This window comes from Thamnophis sirtalis, unplaced genomic scaffold (genome assembly GCF_051295495.1).
Source record: "Thamnophis sirtalis isolate CommonGarterSnake01/CBP01778 unplaced genomic scaffold, rThaSir2_p1.2 scaffold_3, whole genome shotgun sequence".
Taxonomy (NCBI): domain Eukaryota; kingdom Metazoa; phylum Chordata; class Lepidosauria; order Squamata; family Natricidae; genus Thamnophis; species Thamnophis sirtalis.
The window spans coordinates 37810246-37837685 of record NW_028261383.1 but is presented as its reverse complement, the minus strand read 5'-3'; the positions used below and the strand labels follow the sequence as shown (position 1 = coordinate 37837685).

The 27440-nt window shown below is 40.1% G+C and overlaps 1 protein-coding gene across 1 annotated transcript in view; it reads right to left on the bottom strand.

The window, feature by feature from the left end:
• PRKAR2A (protein kinase cAMP-dependent type II regulatory subunit alpha) overlaps positions 1–24486 on the bottom strand; it is a 70780-nt gene extending 46294 nt beyond the window's left edge. The window contains exons 1-2 of the mRNA XM_014063643.2: positions 23986–24486; positions 7433–7468 (exon numbers count right to left, since the gene is read on the bottom strand). Of these exons, the coding sequence (XP_013919118.2) occupies positions 7433–7468; positions 23986–24253 (304 nt within the window). The 5' untranslated portion in view covers positions 24254–24486. The remainder of the gene's footprint in view (positions 1–7432; positions 7469–23985) is intronic.
• Positions 24487–27440: the final 2954 nt, after the last annotated feature.

Below are 27440 nucleotides of genomic sequence, written 5' to 3'. Positions count from 1 at the left end.
ACTTTGCAGTTGTTCTCTATTTCTTTTTTAATAGGCATTTCCTGCATTATATAAGACCTGATTCACATAAGCCTGTCTTTACAGGCAGGGTGCTATAATACAGCTATTATCCTTATAGGGGGGGGGGGCTTGAGTGCATACACATGCACTGTACACAAACTGAAGTCCTACCCACCCCCCCACCCCACACACAAAGATTCCTACAACAAAAATTAGAATTAAATGGCAACTTACTTATATAAATTACATACACCTGAGATAACAAAGGCAACAAATGTATTTCAATATAATTGGTGAAGTAGAAATATTTTCTTAAAAGCAAGATAATGCTACAATCAGGAAAAATATTTTAGCTGCTTTATATTATGACTGTTTAAACCATCACTGAAAAATACACTCACATTTTAAAAAGCTCAGATGAAAAAGATCTTTTTAATATGAATTTCTTTAGGAAATAATGGTAAAAACTAAAATCTATCAACTATAAGGCAAACAATATTTAAATTATGGAAAATCATTTCCTTGACAGCTGAAGTCTTGTTACATAGCAGGAAGAAATTAGAGAGACAGAGGACAAATTCCTGAAAATTTCAAAGTATAGCAGAAAGAAGTAATAATACTGCACTGTTCTTACTGCTATGACACTAGCCTTATCCTATATAAAAACAGTAATAAATCTATCTTCTCTGCACAACAAATCATCCACCAACAAGCATTTTAAATGATGAAAGGCTGCCTGAAACATGAAAGGCTTGTGATGATCCTGATCTGTTTGATCAAGCTGCTATTTTTTTCAACTATCCAAACCCGATTTGGAAATGCTTGCAAAAGATATAACCAGTCACACGTATGTGTGCATATCCACTCCAAGACCAGGGCTGGGTACACATGCTTAATGCCTTCTATCTAGAAAGTCAATTTCTCCTCTTGCAGAAAGCCAGCTGAGCTTTCATCAATTTAAATGCTAATTAGGTCGGGTTTACCCACAGAGCAGAGCGAAGTTGCAAAAAATAATCATCTTGTAATTGGGGAATGACCCTATAAAATGCAACCATATATAAAGTACAATCGCTGTTCACCTTTTTTAAACAGTATATTAGACAAATACATTTCTAGCTTACCCACAATACATAGGATACCTATTATCTTTACACGCATATATTTTGAATATGCAAATATTAAAAATTTATCTTTCCCTACCTGCCATGAAAGACATTTAACCTGCCTCCGCAGAACTCTACTACCCTTGCTGCAATATAAGACAATGCTTTCCATTGTTACTGAGACAGAAATAGAATTAATTAAACTCTGGTGAACAATTTAATTTCTACTTGTACAGCATTAACTGTCCCACAGATATGAAGTTTTTCTATTACAGGATAAAAGAGAGAGTGCATTTCAAGTACTGTATTTAGTTTAAATCACATGCTACAGAATTTTATCCGTAGGCTGGAACATATTGTTCCAAGTGTTTCTATGTTTCTCAATTGGCTTATTTGTTTTTGTCATTTCTCCAAACCATACTTTGAGAAGGCATCAGCCAACAAAACAGTGAGCACACACATTCAATCCCTGCTGCTACTGACTAGAAGTTAAAGAATGAGGAAATATGTGGGTGACAGAATCTGTTCGCATTCGGAGATTAAGCATCATATTGGACTGCTTTGTGGCAGCTGGAGATCATAAATTGAGACACTGGAGCCCCAAGAGAGAGATTCATTCATGCAGAAGCTTCCTGCTCTCTCATTCTTTTCCCCACAAACAGTAATCCTATATACTTTTAACTTGCCACATTAACAATCTAGGGATAGCAATAGCAATAGCAGTAGACTTATATACCGCTTCATAGGCCTTTCAGGCCTCTCTAAGCGGTCTACAGAGAGTCAGCATATTGCCCCCAACAATCTGGGTCCTCATTTTACCCACCTCGGAAGGATGGAAGGCTGAGTCAACCCTGAGCCGGTGAGATTTGAACCGCTGACCTGCTGATCTAGCAGTAGCCTGCAGTAGCCTGCAGTGCTGCATTTAACCACTGCGCCACCTTGGGATAGTAGTTCATGCAGTGAAATGTGATGATGTCACCCTGAGGAATTAATCTCATTTATGATTCTTCATTCATCAACATATATATGTAGCATATATTTTAAAAAAGACGTAAAAAATAAATACAAAAAAAGTAACTCAGTACTTTGATCAATTCCCAATTAAAAGACTCGCAATAGTCTTTTACAGATTTTCCAAACACAGAATATGCAGCGCCTGAAAACAATGCAGAAGGCAATAGACTTCCAAGAAGAGGTTCATAAGAAGATTTTTTAAATTGTATACAGTATATTACATGTACAACACATTAATGATAGGGGCACTATGCTGTTTAGCCCTGAGATTACCAGGTGCAACAATGTGTATTAATAGACTATTTCTACTCTCATATTTCTGAACTTCTTTTGCAGATGCATTGCCAAATGCAAAAAGTGTGCACTCTGCACAAACATTAGAAAGCCTAAAAATAATTGTCAGAAAAATATTTTGTTCTTTATTATGTCCTGTGTTGAAATGAATCTACACTGCACTTTCTTCAATAAGTTCAGTTCTGTTTAGAACTGTGAAAAACTGTTAGAAAAACATTAGCTGCTTTTCTAATTTGCTAAGCAATTCTCTGAAACATACTTTTAAAAATGTAAAAGCAATTCCTTTACCAACTTTCTGTAGGTTAATTAGTAAATAGCAGCAGAGACTATGAAATAGGGCAGTGATGGCGAACCTATGACACGCGTGTCAGTGCTGACACGCGTAGCCATTTGGGGTGACACGCACAGGATTTCATGTGATTCATCCTCGGCTCCTGCACGGCCGCTGAGGATGAAAGAATCTGTGCTGGAGGAATGGGGGGGCGGGATGTGTGATCTCCCACGCCCACACTCACTTAATGTATCGCCGCCGCCCCTTTCTGAGCGCAGGGACTGCTGGTAAGGCGTGTGTGCCGTGCGCACACACGTCATCAGCGCCGCAGGAGAGGAGTGCGGGAACAGTGCGCGCCTCTCTCCAGTCAGGCCGGCACAGAGAGTCTTATGTTTTTGTCGAAGTGACACACAGCGCGAGTTATGCTCGATTTTTGGCCGATTTTTGACACACCACGCCAAAAAGGTTGCCCATCACTGAAATAGGGCAATCTAGCATTTTACGACTGTATTCCTCGCACTCTTGTGAATGGATTAGAATAAGCTGATGACTTGCATGCACAAAACAGAATCAGTGTCGGCTTGCCTAAGCAAAGTGGAGCCCAGAATACAACTTAGCAGGGATCCAGATCTTCAGGACTTTGTCAAAACCTGTTCTTCTTCAACAGGTTTCTCTTGGATAGCTGGCTTGTCCAGACAGAGCAGAAGGAAAAGAATAACTGGACTTTTATCCTAGGCTATAAATAATACAGAAGTGAGGACCAGAATCCTGCAAACTACACCCTTACTTTGAAGCGAGAGCCGAGATGGCGCAGTGGTTAAATGCAGCACTGCAGGCTACTTCAGCTGACTGCAGTTCAGCAGTTCGGCTGTTCAAATCTCACCAGCTCAGGGTTGACTCGGCCTTCCATCCTTCCGAGGTGGGTAAAATGAGGACCCGGATTGTTGTGGGCAATATGCTGACTCTGTAAACCGCTTAGAGAGGGCTGAAAGCCCTATGAAGCGGTATATAAGTCTAACTGCTATTGCTATTGCTAAGTTCCCAAATCAATAATTAAGAGAAGTATACCAGCTTCAAAATCTCTACCACCGGCCAACCTTGCTTTGAGTCTACCTAAAAAGAACTACTTGACCTTAGCCTCTCTTTCTTGCCACTACAGTGGAGATAGATCATGCTAGGGGTGATGGATTAGGCCATGCTCTTCACATAGCACCACAGAAAGCACCCAACTCTTTCCAGGACGTTTGCATACCTGGAGCTCCTCCAATCATGTTGTTTTGCATTACCAGTTAAATGCCCACAGTCCGCTTCTGATAGAGAATTCAAACATTAATTCACGATAACCCAGAACATATGACAAACTCAAGGCTTTCTGCATAGCCAATAGGCAAAAAAATTAACTTTCAGAAGTGTCCAGAGACACAAATACAATGTTTAAGACGCTCTAAGAATGGTCTTCCCAGTCTAAAGTTCCAGATAACTCGACAACTGTATACAGGCAGGCCTCAACTTACAACAGTTCATTTTGTGACCATTTGAAGTTACAACGGCACTGAAAAAAGTGACTTATGACCATTTTTCAGACTTACTGCCACTGCAGTATTCCCATGATCATGTGATTTATATTCAGATGCTTGACAACTGGTTCATATTTATGATAGTTGCAGTATTTCAAGGTCATATAATCCCCTTTTGTGACCTTTTTCCAAATAAAGAGAATGGGAAAGCCAGATTTACTTAACAACAGTGTTACTAATTTAACAACTGCAGTGATTCACTTAACAAATGTAGCAAGAAAAGTTGTAAAATGGAACAAAACTCACTCAACAAATGTTTCACTTAGCAACATAAATTTTGGGCTCAATTGTGGTCATAAATCATAAAGATCCGAGGTGGCGCAGTGGTTAGGGTGCAGTACTGCAGGCCACTTCAGCTGACTGTTATCTGCAGTTCAGTGGTTCTAATCTCACCGGCTCAAGGTTGACTCAGCCTTCCATCCTTCCAAGGTGGGTGAAATGAGGACCCAGACTGTGGGGGCGATATGCTGACTCTGTAAACCGCTTAGAGAGGGCTGAAAGCCCTATGAAGCTATATATAAGTCTAACTGCTATTGCTATTGCTATTACTATAAATCAAGACTACTTATATAGACAGAGTCACAGACAGGAGAAGAATCAATAGCACAAATCATCTATTTTATATAATTGATTGAATCCTGCTTCTTTCTGTTAAATAGATGACTTCTTTTGCTCTTAACTTGCAACATACTGCTGTGCTTGGGACTTGCCTAGATCAGGCTCCCCCTTTAGCCATTTCTGTCATCTATCCTTTCTTTGTGCAAGCTCACCACTAACCCTGATTTGCTTGATACCCCCCCCCCCTAGAGTTACAGGTGAAACTTGAAAAATTAGAATATCGTGTGCTGCAGGGTGTTGCTTCTGAGATGCATTAGGGTTGGGATGTTACTCTTTGTGGTTCCTGCTCTTGGACATATTTTTTTTTGCTTGGGTATATCCCTTGCTTGGACTCTCCAAGCAGCGCACGGGAAAATGACCATAGGCTTACCTGAAGGGTCCTTTTCCGTGTGCTGCGGGAGAGTCCAGTCCCGCCCTGAGGTTATCTCCTTTCCATCGAAGTCGTTCTTGCTTTTGTCTATGGACGTTGTTTGGAAGGAAGGAACATTGACGTTGACTTGACATTGACTTACTTTTCGGGACCATGCCTTCATTGAAAAACTGAAAATACCGGGAAACCAGTAGGCCTGGTCAAGATTTCAATCCCGTCCATTGGGCAGAAGGACAGAATTTAACCCTTGCTTGGACTCTACCACAGTGCACGGAAAAGGACCCTTCAGGTAAGCCAATGGTCATTTTCCAGCTGCCCACACTGCCAAAAGCACCAAAACCTGGTTCAATGACTGTAGGATTACTGTGCTTCATTGGCCACCAAAGTCGCCTGACCTGAACCCCATAGAGAATCTATGGGGCATTGCCAAGAGAAAAAGGAGAGACATGAGACCGAACAATGCAGAAGAGCTGAAGGCCACTATTGAAGCATCCTGGTCTTCCATAACACCTCAGCAGTGCCACAGGCTGATAGCTTCCATGCCACGCTGCATTGAGGCAGTAATTGCTGCAAAAGGGGCCCAAACCAAGTACTGAGTACCTATGCATGCAGAGATCTGATATTGTTCTATGTACAATCCTTGTTTTATTGATTGCATGTAATATTCTAATTTTCTGAGATGGTGGATTTGGGGTTTTCGTGAGCTGTACGCCATAATCATCACAATTATGACAAATCACGGCTTGAACTATCTTGCTTTGCATGTAATGAGTCTTATCTCATATATTAGCTTAACCTTTTAAGTTGCATTACTAAAATAAGTGAACTTTTGCACGATATTCTAATTTTTCAAGTTTCACCTGTAGTTTTAAGAGCTCCAGTTATAGTGATGCACAGTAAAAATCACTTCCAGGTAGTTTAAAAAAAAATAAGTATCCTTTTCTTCAAAATATTGCTTTCCTAGGGATTAGAAAACACTGAAATCACAATGTAGAATGACCAGATGAGAGGAATTTATTTAAAGTCAGATAAAAAGTAATAATTTCATAATATTAATTTCAATTGTTAAAATTGAATAAAATCATAAATAGGCTTGGATCCAAGTCATATGGCTAAATATTAGACTGGGATGTAAAAAAAAAAAAAAACCATTCCAGAAGGCAGCAATGGCAAATTACTTCCATATTGTTGATAACTTAATGCAGTCACCAGGCATCAAATTCAACTCAAAGGAGAGTTAACACATTTCAAGGTTATTATTATTTAAAACTTAGTGATTAAAATTCAGTATATAAATAGTAAAAGCATGGACAATAGATTGATTTAATTATGTTATATTAAGAATAAGTCCATATTAAAACTGGGCTATAATTTCAATATAAATTTATTTTGTAAAGTAACAATTTAGGGTTATTTCAATTAGTTCTTAATGAAACACCATACTAAGAAGTTACAAAATTTGATGGGGTAATTCAATAGATTCATTTTTATACAAGACTTTGTATAAAATCTTTGCATAACATTACTAGAGTTTCAAAAATGTACAAGCTTATGAATTGAAATGATTTTTCCTTCAAACATTCATATGTTTTGTGAATTTTATTGTATTACTACAAATCTATGATATTGTTCAATATAACAGTATTATTATTTTATTGCTGTTATTTGTAGTTCTCTGTTTGATGTAATTTTGTCCTACATTGTTCTGAGGAATATAACATATTCAATCATTGTTTTAATTGGAGTAGTATATAAACCTTGGGAAATACAAAGCAATAAATAAAATCAGAAATTTGGAACAAAATAAGGCTGTCTTGTTTACTGTGAAGCAAATTTAAAAATATTCTATCCTCTCACATATTTGTTCAAGCAAAAGCCTGAATATTTTAGTCAATATTATGACTTTTTCGCTTTTTATTCCATAAACCTAATTTTAACCTTTATATTAGAGTAAAAGAAAACAGCTTTTACTTCCATACTAAAACAATCTAGGGCTGCAATTTTTCTTTTTTTCACTTTCTAATTTTCCTGAAGTCAATACTTGATTTTTAAAAAACTTCCAGCTAAACAAAGTGTTAATTTTTGCAAATTCTTTTTTTACTATTTGGCAACACTGGAAAAATACACACACACTAAAGTAATCACTGAAACAGCTGTTTAAATTATATGATAAAAGAATACTGACCTGATACTCTTCTGTTAAACTTGTTAATAACAGGAGCTACAACAGAAACAAAAAAGTCTGATAAGTTAGGAAATAATTGGTTGATAAAATTATTAAAGAAGATCATAATTATCTAACAACAGATTTATCAAGTTGTTATCCTATAACAGGCTGGCTTTTTATTATTACTGATTTTAATTAAACTTCCAAAGCATTATTTTAACTGCATATTTAATGTTAAGATTTTCCTGAATTTATCTTGAAGCCCTGACAAAAAGATACCTCCAAGAACTTTAAGCTTAAAACAAATTCTGTGCTGCTGGAAGAGAATAGAATAGGAAAACTGCCTTTATAAACTGGGCACAGAAGAAAGCTTTCCTTCCTATAACAGTTTTTTTTCTTCAATTCTCTCATAAACACAGAGGAGAAATGGAACATGTATTACATGCAGTCCATAAACAAGTATGAAATTATTGGCTGACTAAAGTAAATTGCTGCTGAAATGTCAAGTTGGCCAATAAAATGCAAAGCTCAGTAATTTGTTAGATGAAGGTCTTTCTTTGTAGGTAAGAACTAACTACCCAAAGCAATTTGCTGTGCTTTTACAGCATTTCATAGGATTTAATTTTCATGAAACAGATGCTCACACTTAACTATTAGAGTACACAGTAAACAGTTAAGTATAAATAGCCTTCAACTTACAAATAGTTGCTTAGATGATCTACCTGTGGGGTACTTATAACCCAGATTCGAACTTCAGACAGTTCTACCCACTACCACCCCTGCACACAGTTATGCCAAAAACTGTCCTTTACTTATTTAGTAATCTTTATTTTCAGTAAAACTGCGCCCATAGCGAACAATTGGTTTGCTCAACAATTCCAGTAATTTGCTTAATGACTGGTGCAACTAGTTACAACTGTGATGAGCATACTCCATTATGGTTGTAACTCGAGGACTACCTGTAGTGCTAGATTAAACTTCTCACTTTTATGCTATCTGCCATAATCAACCTTGCTGTAAAATTGCTTTCCAGGAATCACCATTTTGGTATAGTCATTTCTCTTTTGAAAACATCTACCAGAATCTAATTCTGGTCAAGGAACAGCAATCAGGCAGGCAATAGATTTAGCTATCTATAAGTAACTGGGACATGAAGATGAATGTTCAACTTTATATGTGGATTAATCTATTTCATCACTGGTATCTTGTATTACCAATAAAATGAGGAAACACTTTTAGCTTCATTTAAGCGAGGGTGGAGGGTGAGATAGATTTTTTAAAGATCTGCAATGACTTACTGATTTATGTTTTTCAGTTCCCTATGCTATCAAATACTTGCTGCTATCAAATATTCTGACATGAATTTTAAAGCTGTACAAGATCATCAATCAGTATGAAACCATTTCTATTCATTTAAAGCCTAATCCATGTTATGCATATGCATGCAATATCAAACCTAATCATTTTCCTTTGTCTCAGGTAAAAATAAATCAGGGTGTGCAACCTTGGCAATTTTAACATTGCTAGCTGAAGAATTCTGGGAGTTGAAGTCCCCAACTCTTAAAGTTACCCAGTTTGGAGACCCTGATATAAGCAGCTGTATGTTAGCAAAATAATAATAAATGATCCAAAACTGATATCACAACAGCAACCAGGCTAACAAATAGCAATTACTGGTATATGTCAACAGAAATAGCAAGTATGTCCGTGACCCGTCAAAAGCGCGGACGGCAAAAGCGCGATCGACAAAATCGCGCCTTTGACGTCATCACAGCGCGACGAAAAAGATCGAAAAATTCGAATAAAAATTAATAAAAATTAAATTAAAGCAAGCCGATTCACATAAAGGTAAGAGTTAGGGTTAGGGTTAGGGTTGGGTTAAGGGTTAGGGTTAGCTTTAGAGCGTTAGCGTTAGCGTTAGGTTAAGGGTTAGCGTTAGGTTTTTTGTTACTTTAACGGTTAGGTTTAGGGTTAGGTTTAGGGTTAGGTTAAGAGTTAGGTTTAGGGTTAGGTTTAGGGTTAGGTTTGGGGGGCTTAGGGTAAGGTTTTCGCTTTATTTTTACATTTTTCGAACTTTTTCGTCGCGCTGTGATGACGTCACAGCGCGCTTTTGTCGAGCGCGATTTTGTCCTACGCGCTTTTGTGGTGGAACCAGTATGTCAACAGAAAATTCATTTAGCTAAAAATGAACTTAAGAGGAATAAAACACAAGCAACAAAAACAGATCCTGTGAATCAGGGGGAAAATGGATCATGAAAGCAATGTTATTCCTTTGATTGTATCTTTTTGCTTAACAGAATCTCCATGTAAAGTAACATCCTTCAAAGAAATACATGGGCATTCTCAGTGGTGTATTAACCATTAAGCAGACTAAGCACTAGCTTAGGGGACCAGGCCGAAGGGGGCACCACAAAGTTGAGAAAGAAAGAAAAAACCAATGAATATTTGTACCATATGTACAAAGGAGGGGGCACCAAGATTTTTCAGTGCTTAGGGCACCAGTGGGCCTTTATCCACCACTGGGCATTGTCTTTCTCTCCATCATTTGGATTCTAGTCTTCCTTCTGCACAGAATCAGAAACTCCCACTACTGGAAGGCAAAAAGAATTTCTGATGGCATCTCTTCTCCTACATATTAGACTGAAGAACCTTCCTTCCTCTGATGAATGTCTTGTTTCCACCCATAACCTGCTACTAATAAGTAAAATTTCATTCATAGGCAAACATGAAAATCTAGGGGGAAAGTGCACAGTTCCTCATTGTAATTCCTTCTTCTGGCATCCTTTATTTTATTTTTCCCTGAAGAACTGAACAAAATTTAAAAATCAGCTAAATAACGTCTCTTTCAAAATAACTTGAGGCAAAACATTCATGCAGTGAAATTTTTCATTCCCCCAAAATTAACTCTAGCATTTTACGAAAGACATTTTTTTCTGCCTAGAATCATTACATTTCCAGTGTTGAAGACAAACAGTAATAGCAAGCAGAGAATACTTGTCTGTTTTCATCGCCATTGTCATTTTTTATATAAGACAGGAAAGGTTTTAGATCCTTGTGGGTTTTATTGCTCACTTTGGTAGAGGTGGGCAAATCTGTTCCTGTCATTATGATAAGGTCTTGAAGACCCACAAGTGCAGTGGCATGGTCAGCTATGTATTCTTATCCTGTAGATTAGGAAACTGGTTCTTCTGCATGCTCAGACAAAACAACCCTAATGTTTTCCACAAGAACTCCGCTACTCAACTCTTGCAGTCTTTGAAATCCACAAAAGAATACAGCAACTTAAGGAACTAAAAGGAACAACAGCCCAGGATACTGTTTCTCATGCTGTAGTAGCTACCTAAGTGCCTCTGCAGTGCTTCTGAACAGAAAAGCAAGACATATCATTTCCTGCCATTGTTTCACTGTTAACTCTAGTATTTTAAAAACCTTTAGTTTTTATCACTTCTTCAGGACTTCTTATACTATGATAATATAGTTTACTCAAGAGTGTTTAATGAGGACATTGGTATAAATTCAAACATGGTTTAGGTTAGGTTAGGTTTATTGGTTTTGTATGCCGCCCACTCCCGAAGGACTCCGGGCAGCTCACAATAAACAGGGGAGGGAATAAATAAGACAATACAAACAATTTTAAAATCCTCAACAGTCACAATTAAGACGGGGCTGGGTGCTTTAACAGCCCCCAGCCTGCCAGAACAGCCAGGACTTAGTAGCTTTACAGAAGGCCAGGAGGGTGGTAAGGGTCCGGATCTCCACGGGGAGCTCGTTCCAGAGGGCCGGAGCAGCAACAGAGAAGGTTCTCCCCTGGGGGGTCGCCAGCCAGCATTGGGTGGCAGATGGAACCCGGAGAAGGCCAAGTCTGTGCAATCGAATTGGTCTTTGGGAGGTAATTGGCAGGAGGCAGTCTCTCAGGTACCCAGGTCCGATGCCATGTAGGGCTTTATAAGTAACAACTGGCACCTTGAAGCAAGTTCGGAGACCAATGGACAGCCAGTGCAGCTCGCGGAGGATAGGTGTAATGTGGGTGTACCTCGGTGCATCCACAACCGCTCACGTGGCTGCATTCTGGACTAGCTGAAGTCTTTGAACACTTTTCAAGGACAGCCCCATGTAAAATGCATTATAGTAGTCCAGTCTTGAGGTCACGAGGGCGTGAGTGACTATCTGAAGTGCCTCCCGGTCCAGATAGGGTTGCAATTGGTGCACCAGGCGAACCTGGGCAAAGACCCCCCTAGTCACAGCCGATAACTGGTGATCTAAAGTCAGCTGTGGATCCAGGAGGACTCCCAAATTGCGAACTCTCTTTGAGTGGCGTATAATTTCACCCCCCAAACTGAGAGATGGAATAATTAGCCAATCTTTGGGAGGGAACATCAATAGCCATTCGGTCTTGTCGGGATTGAGTGCAAGCTTGTTTGTTCCCATCCAGACCCTGACAGCCTCCAGGCACTGGCCCATCACTTCTACTGCTTCACTGAGGTAGCACGGGGTGGACAGATACAACTGGGTATCGTCCGCGTATTGGTGGTATTTAATCCCGTGCCGCCGTATGATCTCACCCAGCGGCTTCATGTAGATGTTAAATAGGAGGGGGGACAGGACCGAGCCCTGCGGCACCCCATAATTGAGGGGCCTCGGGGTCGACCTCTGTCCTCCGACCAACACCGACTGCGACCTGTCTGAGAGGTAGGAGAACCACTGAAGAACGGTGCCTCCCACTCCCACCTCTCGTAACCGTCGCAGAAGGATACCATGGTCGATGATATCGAAGGCTGCTGAGAGGTCAAGGAGCACTAAGATAGAGGACTGACCCCTATCCCTGGCTCGCCAGAGATCATCCATCAGCGTGACCAAAGCAGTTTCCGTGCTGTAGCCAGGCCTGAAACCGGACTGAAAGGGATCCAGATAATCGGTTTCATCCAAGGACCGTCGGAGTTGAGAGGCCACCACTTTCTCAACAACCTTCCCTACAAAGGGGAGGTTGGAGACCAGACGATAGTTGCTCAAAATGGCTGGGTCCAGAGACGGTTTTTTCAGGAGGGGTCTCACCACTGCATCCTTTAAGAGGAGCGGGAAGGATCCCTCCTGGAGAGAGGTGTTAATTATCGTCTGGATCCAGCCGCATGTTACCTCCCTGCTGGTCGAAACCAGCCAGGAAGGCACGGGTCCAGTATACAGGTGGAGGCGCTCACCGCTCCCATGGCCTTGTCCACTTCCTCAGGTGTGACAAGTTGAAACTCAATCCATAAACTCCGCTCAAGACCTTCCCCCGGTACCTCGGCTGGTACCGTGCAATTGGAGTCCAGGTCTGTCCGAATCCGAGCGACTTTATCCGTTAAATACTGAACAAATTCCTCAGCTCTACCTTGCAAAGGTTCATCCGTGTCCCTCCCTTTCAGGAGGGAGTGGGTTATCCTAAACAGGGCAGCTGGGCGCGATTCAGCAGATGCAATAAGAGCACCAAAATGCGAACATTTCGCCACCCGTATTGCCACAAGATAGGCTCTGATATAGGCTCTCATCAGTGATCGGTCTGACTCAGACTTACTGGCCCTCCAGCGGTGCTCTAGACATCTCTTTTGGCGCTTCATCTCCCGGAGTTCCTCGGTAAACCAAGGAGCTCTCCTGGATCTGCTACCTCGGAGAGGCCGCAAAGGCGCAATCCGGTTTAGGGCCCCCGTCGCTGCTGCATTCCAGGCAGCGACTAAGGACTCGACCGGACTGTGGACGAGAGTGTCAGGTATCACTCCAAGCGCCGTCTGAAATCCCATAGGGTCCATCAGGTGTCTGGGGCAGAACCACCTAATCGGTTCCTCCTCCCTACAGTGGGGGATTGGTTTCTGAAAGTGAAGCCTCAGTAGGAAGTGATCAGACCATGACAAGGGCAGGATCTTAATACCCCTCAATTCTAGATCATGCCTCCGAGAGGAATACGAGGTCAAGTGTGTGACCCGCTGAATGAGTTGAACCCCGGATTACTTGGGTCAAGTCCATGGCTGTCATGGAAGCCATGAACTCCTGCGCCCCATCAGAGCGTTCACCAAGCATAGGCAGGTTGAAGTCCCCCAGTACTATAAGCCTGGGGAACTCTACCGCCAGCTCAGCTACTGACTCGAGGAGCAAGGGAAGGGCTGTTGCAACACTGTTGGGAGGTAGGTACGTTAACAGCAAGCCCACTTGACCCCCAAGGTCCAACTTCAACAACAAGGACTCACACGCGACAAGCTCTGGAGCAGGGATCCTATGAGGAACTAATGACCTTCGGACGATGACGGCCACTCCCCCACCCCTTCTCTGGGGTCGCAGCTGGTGGAGCACCTGAAATCCCTCTGGGCACATTTCAGTGAGGGGGACCCCTCCCTCCGGGCCCAGCCAGGTTTCAGTAATACATGCCAGGTCTGCCCCCTCGTCTACTATTAGGTCCCGGACGAGGGGAGCTTTATGAACCACAGACCTGGCATTTAGCAACAACAGCCTGAGACCAGGGCCCTGACAATTCTCGCCATCTGGCCCTGGAGTGGAACTAACAGGGCCGGAAGGGGGGATCGCTGTGACGTAGCGGACCCTCCTTCCCCGTTAATGGCTAGCCCTGAAGTTCCCGTCGTACCTGCCCCTCCCCATAATGACCGTAATGCTCCGGCCCACCCCCGCAACCGTAGACCCTATTTCCCCTCTCACTGCCTCCGCTCCTTCCGGCAGGCGATTTGAATCAGTCATACTAGGATGGGAGGTAGGCCTGGGCCCCCCTACCACTTCTGCAATCGCACTCAGTGGAGGAGGTACCAGGTTATAATCCCAATCCTAACATACATACACAGCCACTCACCCAGACAGTTCCCACATAAGTCAATTAAAACACAAAAACTACAACAATAATGAGATTTTAAAAAGTGGGTACAGACATCAAACAGGCACACCATACACACCACATTCATTAAAATTCGCGGAGCACTGCACTAGTGTGATATAAAAGCGATGGTATAAAGGAGGAGGGAGAGCTGCTCCGCTCCTCTCCCTTCCTCTAGGTCCCAGAAAGACACCCAAGGCCAAAGGTCCAAAAGTCGGTATTGTGCAGGGTGATTGTAGATGGAGGGGGGCAAGGTGTAGACGCCCAATGTTAGCAAGCAGCAACTTTCCAGTCTCATACCCTCCAGATCAATATGAAGATTAACACAATCACCTATAAAGGGCCACGTGCAGGGGAATGCCTTGTCTTCCCCCTCTCCTAGGGATCTAAAAGGTCCAAAGTCTGGGGGTCCAAAGTCTGGGGGTGGCTTGAACAGATTGAGAAGGAGGAAGGGAGAGAGCAGATCTTTAAGACGCCAAGTCCTCACCCCTAAGGCTGCCATCCTCTATCGCTCCTGACCCTAACCCAACCCTAACCCTAATCCTAACCTTAACTCTAACCCTCACCCTAATCCAAGCCTAACCCTGATCCTAACCCTAACCCTGACCCTAACCCTGACCCTAACCCTAATCCTGACCCTAACCCTAACCCTACCCCCAACCCTAACCTTAACTCTAACCTCTATCAGTCCTTCCCACAGGCCGAGCGCACCATCAGATGGATGCTGCCCAAGTACCTATACCTATCTATACCTAACTATCTAGGGGCAGTGGCGGGTAGCAAGCGGTCGGAGGAGGACGGTTGTTACAGGCCAAAGCAGATGGTCGCAGGCCAAGGCAGTGGAGTGCCTGCCACATGCAACACTGACAGGGTCACCTTCATTCAAGTGCTAATTGACTTAAAAAAAAAACCTCCAGCAGCATAGTGAGGTAGGACTTAACTTTGTGGAATCATGCTGATTTTCTTTCAGCATGATTGAATATGAATGATGATTTTGCTGTTAACAGATAATGTCCAAACTATAATTTCTCAAATCCTCTTTAGGTTCTTTTTTAAAAAACTGTTTCCCTGTTATATTGTTTCTCTGATAGTTTTCTGGCATTTCAAGAGATCGAAGTGTCAGGCCTCTTCATCAGTAGTCCATTTTTCAGAATTTTTGAACCCTTTTGTATTCAAATATGACTATATTTTAGTCTGCTCTCAATTTCCACTTGCATATATAATGACAGAGCATTGCCATTGCTGTCTCCTATCAGTAACACAACAACATCTTGCATTGGATCATGAACCTCATTTAGGATTAACTTTGGAGTTGTTTCCTGTCTAAATTGGTTCCAAGACATATTTTCTATAGCTGCAGTATTTAGAAATGGTTTTTGTCATCATATGAGCATGAATACTCAAGTATACGTAAGAATATCTGAAGTTCCCCTTCTAACTTCTCCATATACTGCCCTTATTTCTTTCACCTATCAACATTGTTGGTACTTGGATCATTGAACAAAAGCATATCTTGGCAGATAATTTTTATGTATAATCCATATTTTATTAAACTTATATGCAAACTGGATGACTCAACAAAAATCAAAGAAATCTGTAGTCAGATATTGCTGGTATTAGATAGATATTAAGCTTTATTTATTAGACAGATATTATAGGTAGTCCTTGACTTATAACTATTTGTTCAGTGACCATCCAAAGTTACAATGGCCCTGAATGGCATTTATGACTGGTCCTCAGAGTTCCAACTGTCCCAGCACCTTCATGATTGCATGTCTATAAGCTGAGCAGTTTGCAACCAATTTACATTACAACCAGTTGCAACACTCCATAATCAGGTGATCGCCATTTGCATTCTTTGTTGCCAGCTTCCCCAGAGACTCAAAATTCAAATTTTGATCATATGACCGTAAGGATGCTGCAATCGTCATGTGAAAAACGACCACAAGTCACTTTTTTCAGTGCAATTGTAACTTCAAACGGTCATTAAATGAATGGTTATAAGTGGAGGACTAGTATTGCAATTTGCTCTTATGGGACTGCCTTCAAAGATGATTGGAAGTTTCTGCTGGTCCAGAATGCAATGGCTTGAGAAATAATGGGTATAATTTGTCTCTCCTATAGAACATCATTACTTCAGGAGCTGCCATGATTGTCAGTCGGGTGCTGGGTGCAATTCAAGATGCTGATGTCACCTCTAAATCCTTTTATAAAATAGACCTCGGTATCTTTGGGACTGCCTTCTCTGGGAAGAATCTGCCATTCTAATGAGATATAGCAAGGGAAGACTTGCAATAGTCCTGAAACCCTAAGAAATAAATAAAATATGTAATGTTCTCTTTGTTGCTTAACGTATTTATGGATAAACATATAAGGAATAATTGTGGTGATGATAAATTTGTGTTATTTATGGGGACGTCAATGTATGTGTTCCTCTGTATGCAAATGATACTGTGCTGGCTGAGAACCAAAACATTTTGTAGCAAATGTTAAAAGTAAAATAATGAAAAGTATGGATATGAAATCAATGGATAACAGTTGAAACACCAGTTTAACTAATGTAGGGAAATAATGTATAATGCATGTTAGAAAGGGCAAATAGATTTCATCCACTGAATCTGCTAAACCAAGGTCTGCTAATCTAAGGGTAGTTAGTTGTCTTTTGGCAGGAAAAATAAACAAGCAAGTACATGAATTTAAATACCTTGACAGAATGCTTATCAAAGTAGAAAAGGAGATGAAGAAGTTTTAAAATGTGCAAAAGCTGACAGAAATATGAAGAGTATGAGATCTTTGTGAGGATTTGTTATAAACATTTGTTGAAAGAAAATACAGCTTATTTTATGAGGCCTCTATAAAGTATAGTCAAAGATCTTTGATGCATGAAGAAAAGATATTTTCACTAGAAAGTTGGCAACAACTTTTGGCAATAAATCATTATGTGACCCTGAAACTGTCAAACATGCCCAAAATAAAACTTTCCTGGTTTAAAGAAGCAAAAACAGCTATATAAAAAAGCCAGCTTCTATCCACTTTATTAAGTTGGATTTGTCAATTAAATTGGATATGTCAGGAGAAACAAAACTGTTGAATGTAAAAGTGATGAAGTGCTTAAGTGTGCATTTTGTAATAAAACAGAGTGGTAAGAATGAATGATTAATGAATGTGGAATATCATGAAGGACTACACTGAAGCAATTTGATCATTTCCAGGATGAGAACATGAATTAGAAGCAAATGACAAAACAAATATATGAAAAATGAATGTATCTAGACTAGGTCTAAGACATTACTGCCACAAGTAAAGTCTAGTTAAGAAAACATGCTAGCATGTTTTAAACTTTAACAGAATGGATGCAAACAAAGAAGACCCAAAAACATGGGATGAATATTACCGTAATTCTACTTAGCCTGGAAAAAAGCCAAAACTTGTGGAAGCTAAATCAATGGCAAAGAACAAAACAGAGACATTGTTGGAGTAATCTCTCCAGTGTTCCTGAATTTTATCACCAAATATTAACTGCTGCAAACCCTCTATTGTCGGATATTTATACAATCAGGATAGATCAAAATGGACTATGGAAAAAGCCCATCTATATTTATTCAAGGTAAATATAAATGGGCTTTTTCCACACCCCATTTTAGTGTTCTTCCTTCTGAAGTGTCGGTGGTTAGATTTCATGAGACTCCTTATCCTTAGAACCTTTGCCCTTAACTAATGTTTAACTTTGCCCTAACTATGAAGGCTGATGTCCCTTATATTATATGCTGATATGTACTTTACTTTTCCCAATTATTTCCAAATAGGACAGTCATACCTATCAATTTTTAATGCTGGTCAAAGACTGTAATTAAAAAGTCCAATTATATAGGCTAACTTATCACACTATACCAGACTATTGTCTATCAAATAGATCACTGTGCTAATTTCCCATGTTCAGCTAAGCTATAATCCATAATCAAGAGTATAGAACCACATTCCCCTAAGCTAAAATCTTGCTCAAACTATCACACTGATTTACAAAGGAATTGAGTATTTAAAAAACATATTTCAACTGAAAGAATTTTTGCTATTGTGCAGGTCATTACTTCTGCAGATAAGCTAAGCTAAATCATCAGAAAGAGGAACAAATGAAATGTTATAGCTAACATTTCTATTTCCTGCTATGGTGTCCCTGTAAATAGAATCCCTATCTCCCAGAGCTTACAGGATGGCTAGATTCACTTTGGGACAGGTGACTTTGTTCAGTTAGGTCCTCGGCAAGCAGAGTTCCAGAAACTGACTAGCAATGTGGCTTCAAGCAGTGTTATAGAGACATATCTTGGACAGCCCACCAGCACTTGGATTAGTAAATGTTGAACCTGTTCAACCTTTAAAGGAACTACATATGGGATGAACTGCAATACAGCAGTCCAATCACGGCCTCTTGGATTTCCAAAACCACCTCCTGCAAAAAAGGTTAAATTCTTGCCACAGCTTCCGTATGCAATTCAAATAGAAGGCGAAGTCCAGGAGAACCCCACCATCCCAAGTTGTAAGCCAGTTGTGTTGAAAGGGGTGTGACCCTGCCCAGAAACAAATACTGTATTTCTCTTGAGTCATAGTGTGTTTATAGTCACAACCACTCAATTGTGATAAGATTGGTTTTCTGTATGTTTGTCTCTCCCCTCCTGACCATAACAACCAATGTATGATCACATCCAGCAACTGCATATAGATATGAAAAAGTAGGGATGCATTTCTATTATCACCTCCCTCTAACTTCTTTCTTCAGTATTGTATTCAATGTTCCCATTAGAAGAGGAAAGCAAATCCTATTTCATTGAGTATAAACTTCACTGCATTCTAAAATTTTAATGTTTCTTTGAATTTCTTAATATATTAAAAAGCAAGGAAACAATTACAGTACTCAGGAACTGAGGAACTTAATTGTAAATATTTTAAACCCAATATAAGAGGATACTTTGGATATCCTTGTAATTTAGCACATTATCTAAGGAACATTTCTCTAAGTGGTATCTGATAAACTAGAGACACTAAATTTGACAACATTAACTGGTTTATGTGACTGGCAACCCACTTCACTGTAAACAAAACTTTTTTTAAGTACGGGAAGATTGCCTGACTGCCTGCCACTGTATTATGCACACATTTGCAACCTTTACTATATGGCCACATGTACTGCTACATTTCAGTACTGTAGTGTACAACTTCACTTGAATTTTAGACAAACTTTTTCAGGAAATCTTGGAAGTTTACAAGTATTAAATATACCAAATGTAGCTCAATTTCACCCAACTATCAACTGGTTATCTTTTCTAATGTACTTTAGGAAACAAATATCAAATATATTACCTTACTATTGATATAAGAATTTATCCATCATTCAAATTTCCAAAGCACTTTAACATTTTAACACATTTAGCATAGGAATAGATGGATAAACTAGGGAGCAAAAATACTCAAAGCATCAACTTTGTAATAAAATGAGTACCCAAACAAACATTTAGTATGTCGAAATAAACTAATCAGCTACAAATATACAGCTGAGAGTTCAATTACAATGTTCAATAGTTACAAACTACATGACATGAACATTTACTTTTAACATACAATAAATAACAAGGATAGAATCATAACATAATAATAGAGAGCTCCAGCAAAGTCAGTAACGTTTCATCCTACTTCTGGGATTTGGGGAGAAGGAATATAATTGCCATTTTAGAAATGATTTATGACTACAGTGAAAAAAAATTAAAACACATCTGCTTAGAATGCTATCACTTGAAGGATAAAGAGGGGCACATATTGTAACCAAAGGAACACAGGTGAAAAAGAAAATCACACAGAGAACACCACCATATCTATATTATTGCTTTTAATTAAAATATATTTTTAAAGTAGGTTTATTGCTCTTATACCATAGAACCATGGAGAGACAATGTTGTATTTCATAATTCAATTATACATACTCTATACTTCCCAAAACAGTAGAATGTGGCATATTTTTTCAATTGTGAAATCTCATAGAGACAAACCTGTTTTGTCCTCAATATAAGAGTTGCTTTAAAAAATCTGAAGGACACCACCTACCAAGAGATTTTAGAAAGATTTCCAAGAACCCTTTTTTAAAAAAGCAATGCCCTCTGGCTTTTGGACTATCTCCTATCATGCTTGACAAAATACATCAAATTCCCAAGAAAATAAAAGCAGACTAAACACTGCTCAGAATTTATCATGTGCCAAAGATAAACAAGATTATATATTATTTTGCCAGTACTAGAACTATCTTATCCTTTGAACACAAGAACTGTAGTACTACAAAAATAAATTATGCTTTCCAAATAATTCTTCTTAGAAGTTGCATCTTTTTCCCCTAATGCACCTTTGTGCCCCTCTAAATGTTGCTTATCTCCAATTTCCAGCATAAAAATCGTTAGATTACTATACTTCATCAATATCTGCATCCCACTTGACTCAGCTTCTTATCATAAAGGAGTTATAATCCAGACTGGTCAGTTACCACTCTTTCCCCATATTTTAATCCTCTTTTCAAAAATCTGTGTAATCACTAAGGCTTATGCTCAATTCATTAGATAACTTACCTTTATAACAATATAGCAAACATAGTAAGGTACAGTATATTTTATTAATTTTACTATTGTACTGTGACATTTAATATACCAACAACATGGGTTTTCTGGCTATTTTAATGAGTTTTCACAAAAAGCGATGTCAAATTAAAATAGAACATTGAATTATGTTAAAATGCCTTAAAACTAAAGGAAATTCTGCATAATCACCATTAAATGTTTCAACATTCCAACAGTTTTTTCTCAAAATTGTTCTATTTCAATGAATCTTCCTTCCCAACAAGTATGTTCTGAATCACTGCCTTAACATAGTTAACAGACAGAATTTTTTAATTACCGTACACCAACTGCTGCTATTTACACTATCAAATTTATCATTTTACTCCAACCACTCTATTTTGTTATTTTAACAGTTACTAGGAAACTGTATTTTTGCTTTCTTTCCCAAATTGGTCTTTCCTTAGAAAATTAAAACTGAGGCATGCTCTATAAATGCATGTGCTTTTCTAACAATGTTTAATTTAATGGATATAACTCTTTAAAGGCTCAAATTTTATTTTACCATACATAAATACTTTACAAAGTATCTAGGAAAACATTTTGATTTATATCCTCCATCATCTTAATGACATTTTACTTAAATACTAAGGTTCTAAGTTATTATTGTTAATAACTGATCTTTTTCTATACATCTTAAATACTTCAATTAGTCACACTTTTTCATAGTGTTCTGACTTCAGAATATTAATTCATTAATTTTATTATAAGTCTGGTTTGGAGGTAAAAGCACATTCCAGACCCACTAAATTGATCCACATTTGAAAAAGGGTATCATGGTTTTTCCAAATTTAACAGCAAGGCTTAATTTAATATTCATTTTGTTTAATATTTGCCATGCCTAGTTAAGACTTGACACTAATTAATTTGCATTTTTTAAATTTTGCGTATTGTGTATTACATGTCACATTAATTTTAGGTCTTCAGAAATGAATTTTTTCTACAAACAGCCCTACCAATATTTTACCACTTAGAAAGTGAAGAATTTCCCCATAATGCACAACATTCCATTTCTGTTCACTTTTGCTCTCCCTGGCAACAGCCTCATACACACCATACAAAAACAGCTTTTTAACTGGTTCTTCCCTGCTTCCCATCTTAGGAAAAGTATCTCATTAGCATCATAACCATTTTAGTTACAAAGATTTCTCTGGAAACGTCCTCTTCCCTGATTGTTAACATATGCTAAACTTAGAAACATGTTAATTCATTTATATACAGTACACAGCACATAACTTACCAACCAGGGAAAAGAGATCAGAAAGCTGTAAGTATCAACAGAACCTCTCAATTAACCGTCAAAAGTTAGGACACTAACTGTTCTATCACTAAGGTTTTCAAACAGCACCTTCACTTTTGACACTTACAAAAATAGAAAGTTGTGTCTAACAACATTGATATCACTTAATTCTAAGATTCCCCAAATGTTCCCCAATGGGTGGTGAACTGAAAAATGGAATCCTGATACATTATGATACATTCTCCTCAAATTTCTGGTCCCTGTATTCAGAATATTTTTAAAGGCTTCCTTTGTGGATTAGCTACTTACACCATGGTCCAATTATGAGATAATTAATCCACACTTTGGCAAGCTCCTTTAGACAATTTTGAACATGAACTAATCCAATTTTGAACCAAGAATATATGCAAATAGCTATTTAGAAATGAGTTTTAAAAATAGTTTTCATTGCTTACCATTAAGTATTAAATATGTTGTAAATAAAATAATGAGACAATACAGGAAAACATTCTCTAAATATTATTTTGAATGTAGGACTTAAAAAATGGATAAGATGTAAAAAAGCTGCTGTGTTCAAAAAAAAACATGGTAGAATATGGCCAGATTCTTGGAAGAATCTTCAGAAATTCCTTTACTAAGAAGGGGTGGATATCATTCAAGATAAGATATTTTCCAATCTTTCTCTCCCTCCCTCCTTCCTATATACTATTTTAAAACAAAGTATTGTTCATAAGTTGTTGTGTTCCAACCTTACATGCTTTATTCTCTTCTCCATACAACTGATCACACACACCTCCGCCCAAAAAACCCTGGACACTGAAAAGGCTTCCCTACTCTTAAAATCACATCGTTAAGGCCTCTCCTCTCTTTCTCTTTAATCAAGAAACTAGGAATACCTTAGAAGCAGGTTTTTTTCCAGCTGACTGTCTTTTTAAAAAAATAATGGAGAAGGAAAGATTTTCATTCAAAAGTCACCTCCATTGCCTGGAGCAATAGTCGCTCAAACATATTGAATGAAGCGAGGCAGGAGTGTAAGTAAAATTTGAAATGATCCAGCTACCGTTTTCTTTTCCCCTCCAGGTCAAAACGAACCGAGATGAGGAAAAGAAGCAATAACACACTAAAAAGGGTCTTATTTTTCTACACAAGGTCACACCTACTTTTCCGCATTCAAAGGACAACCTCCCACCCACCACCACCCGCCAATACCGCAAACAATGCTCTGGTCATTGCTATATTAACTCTACAGTTAAATTGCAGCCTTAATGTGTTGTGTGAGAGCAGTAAATATCTATTCTTTTTTAAGGGGCGTGCATAAGCGCACCAGCGTGCCTAACGTCCCTGTCCTACTGTCTCCATTTATTCGTACCATTTACTGTGTTCATACTAACGTTTATATTTATACCTGTTATCTTTTACATGTTTGTCAAAATAAATGATTTAAAAAAAAAAACTGGTAAATTTATACCCTGCCTCCCCCACACCGTTGCTTTGAGGGCGGCAGGGCAGGATTTCGCATAGCGGAGAGCTCTTGCTCTCTCCTCTTCTCCGCTCTCCACCGTTCGCACGACATGTTGGAAGTACCGTAAAACCGGCGGCTGATAGATAACCCGCCCGGGGGCTCCCCTATTCTAACACCTAGAGCCGCCGGGGCTGGTGGAGAGGGGGGAGGGAGGGAGAGGGAGAGAGAGAGAGAAGCCCGCGTGCAAAAACAAAAAAAGAGAAAGTCCTCCGCACGTGAGGATCTTCGAATCCGCCAGGAAAAAGGGGGGGAAAAGGTTGAGCAGCGGGTGGCAAGAAACACACCCCCCCCCAACCGGCTGCAACTCACGTTCGAAGTCGGAGTCGGAGTCCTCCTCGGCCTCCGGTTCCCTCCTCGACTCTTCGCCGTTTGACTCGGTCTGCATAGGCTCCCCGTCGAAGTTGACTCCTTTGCCCCTGGCGGCCGCCTCCTCGCGCAGCTGCTGGTCGCGGGAATCCTTCAGGCGACCGAAGTATTCGGCGGCGAAGTCCAGGAGATCCGGCGGCCGGCGCCGCAACACCTCCACGGTATAGCCCTGCAGCAGCTCCGACAAACCCGGCGGGATCTCGATACTCATGTTGGCGAGCCGAACGAAATTCAAGTCAGGGGAAAGAAGACCGAAGTCGTCGCCTTAACTGCCACAACCGTCGTCGCCGACTCCGAAGCCCGCCCCCGCCCCTGAGGCTTCCAAAACGGGGCCCGGCGCCGGGGCCTCCCCACCGCGGCTCACTCCCCTTCTCGGAGCCCTCTGCTCTCCCTCAGCGCCGAGGGAGCCGCGCTCGCGCCGCCGCCTGACACGCGAGAAAGAAAGGGACTGAGGGTGGGGGGGGGGACGGGGCGGGGGGGACGGGAGGGAGGGACTGGGACGGAAGCTCACAACGCTCTACGCGTCTCCAAGCAGGAAACGGCCAACAGCGCGAGCGAGGGGACGAGCGAAGGCGGGGTGGGAGGGTGGGAGGAAGAAAAGGGGGGCGGTGCCGGCGCTCGAGGAGGCGTGAATTAAAAAAAAAAAGGGTGGAATCATTTGCGTCACAATACCGAAGAAGGGGCGCGCGAATGGAACGGGGTTTAAAGGAGTAACTGTTAATATAGAAGGGTTGGGCGATGGGATGTCGCGCGTGCGCAGAGGAAGGCCGGGATTCAGGTGAGCGACCCAGCGTTTGGTACTGTTAATTCCTTCGCGGGTTCTAGCCGGCTGTGGGGAAGGAAAGGGTTGGCTTGCGGTGATGTTGTGCTTCGGGTTGACATCGATTCGCTGTCTTCCCGATGATGGTTGGAAAATACGCGACGATTTTTGTTAGTAACTTCTTTAGTAAACTTTCCCAATCAGTAAATGATAAACACACCTCAAAGAATTATTCAGAAAGTGTCACTAGGCTCGACCTGGACACTGAACCACCATCTTATCCAGCTGCTTTTACCTAAAGGCAGCCGTTTGAAAAATGTGAATTAAGCTTGTCAACGTGCATACGTAAACATTTTTCCAAAGCGGATCTTATTTTTAGTTTTCCTGATTTTTCAAAACGGGGGGATAAACTTCTGGATATTTTTTTAAAAATCATGTTTTAGTTGTGGTGTCATTGCATTATTAATCATTTTTTTAGATGTATGGGAGAGAGAAGCGTTATATTTAGTAAAAGAAGGAAAGATTTTATCTTGCTATTTCATCAGTGTTAGCTCAGGTAGTGGAATAATTGGCAGCTTTATGTCAGCTCTTGAGTTGTTGTCCCTATCTAGCTCTCCTATTTTACTAATCCAAGAGGTCCCTAAAATGTGTTTCCTGGTAGATAATTTTTTTTAAACAGAATCCCTACCACCCTGCTTCTTACAAAAGATAGAGATGCTGCTCTGAATATGGACTAGATGCCTTCTGCTTTTTTCTTAAACAGAAGGGAAGCAAGCACCAAATTGGAAGTGCCACCAAATATCCAGAGAAATGGGAGACTCCATTGGGTGTATACAAGTCGAGGCTTCACAACTACCATATGTGGCAGGAAGCTTTAATCTGGATTCTTGTACTGAGTATGGAATTGGCCTCAATGACTTAAATGCTGTAGCCACTAGGATTTGAACTGTAGGGTCATGAGTCTTATGGGCCAACAAACATTTATATTTAATCACTTGCACACCTCATTCATTTCTGATATATTAAACAATTAACTGTTCATAGCCTGACTATTTGGAGTTAGCTTTTGCTAACCTTAGATTTAGCAAGAGCCTAACCTCAATTTCAAGAGGTTAGCCTTGGTGATGTAATAATATTGGGTTGAGTGATATCACAAAAACCTCATGAGATCACATATTTCCCAAGTGTTAGTTAACATTGCATAGCAATGTTAAACTGCTCAGAAAACTATTCTATCAGCCCTGAACTGCTTCTGATTTGCATATATGTTACATGTGAAATATTTAATTTTATCAGAATTGAGATTTTCTCTCTATTCCTTTTGTGTCATTTCTTTCAGACTGAGAATTTAAGAAATCTTGCTGGCTTAAAACCCTTTAAAATAATAAAACAATAAATGTATTCTTTTGGTATGCTGTTCAGCAAGCCAGCTGAGCCTCAAGTGGTGCATTAGAGAAAGACTCCAAATCAGAGATGGAGCACTAAAGCAAAATATGCCCATCAACCTTTATATCTATTTGGCCATCAGGCCATTCAATTTACACTTAGTTTGTCAAATGTTTGTTGAAATAAAGGCATATTGTGTTCCCAGCATCAAATCCTAGCAGGATTTGTACATGGCTGGATAATTATAGAATTTGTTTCATGTTGTTTATAGACTAATCTATAATGTGCTCTGAATCTTCTCAGGATCAACATCAAGCATGGATTTTTCCTTTTTGGAAGGTCAGAAGTAACATTTGCTGGTCATTTGGTACTTCACTGGAGGATTTCCGAAGGATAATATATGTGTTTTCCCAGAAACTGTCCTTCAGCTGGTTTCCAAGTATAGTTTATCAGATCCTAGAAATTTAAACTCAAAGTAAGGAGGTATTCCCTGACCAGAAGTTTATTAACTTCAAACTTAAATTCTATCCCTTCATTCTGCTTTCCTAGTGAAAGGGTTTGGGTTTTTTTAGACTGAATATAAGAGTTGGATAGATCTGGCTTTTCTTTATTACCTATTAGCATTTAGCCTTCTCTACTGAGTAGTTCGCATGCTCGTTCTTTATGTTTTGAACATAACTAAAAAAATCTGTTGATCATTGTATCTCTTGCTACTTTCAGCTTTCTAAGCTTTCATTTTCCTAACCCCAGCCCTATAGTTCTAGGTCCGTGATGGTAAACCTATGGCATGTGTCCATTCCCGAACTTCCGGTTTGCGTGTCAGGGCATTTTTTGCCCTCCCCAGGCTTCTAAAAAGCCTCTGGAGCCGGGGGGGGGGGTGAAAAACAGACCTACCAAGCCCATTGTAAGTCGGAAAATGGGCCGTTTCCAGCCTCCAGAGAGGGGGGGGCGGGCGGGTGTTTTAGCCCTCTCCAGGCTCAGAGGTGGGTTCCTACCAGTTCACACCTATCCGATAGAACCGGTTCGTCAAACCTACCAAACCGGTTAGAAGCGGTTCCACCAGTGGACCCAGGAAGCAGGCCACACCTACAGAAGAGGTTCCAAAAATTTTTGAAACCCACTACTGGTCCTTGGATATGATTATTCTACACTATCATGCTCATATTTATAAAACTCAGTGCCTCTGTGAAAGGTAAGGATGACTACTGCGTTTGTGGTGCAATCAGAACATTGCGTGTGTTGAAGTTTTTTT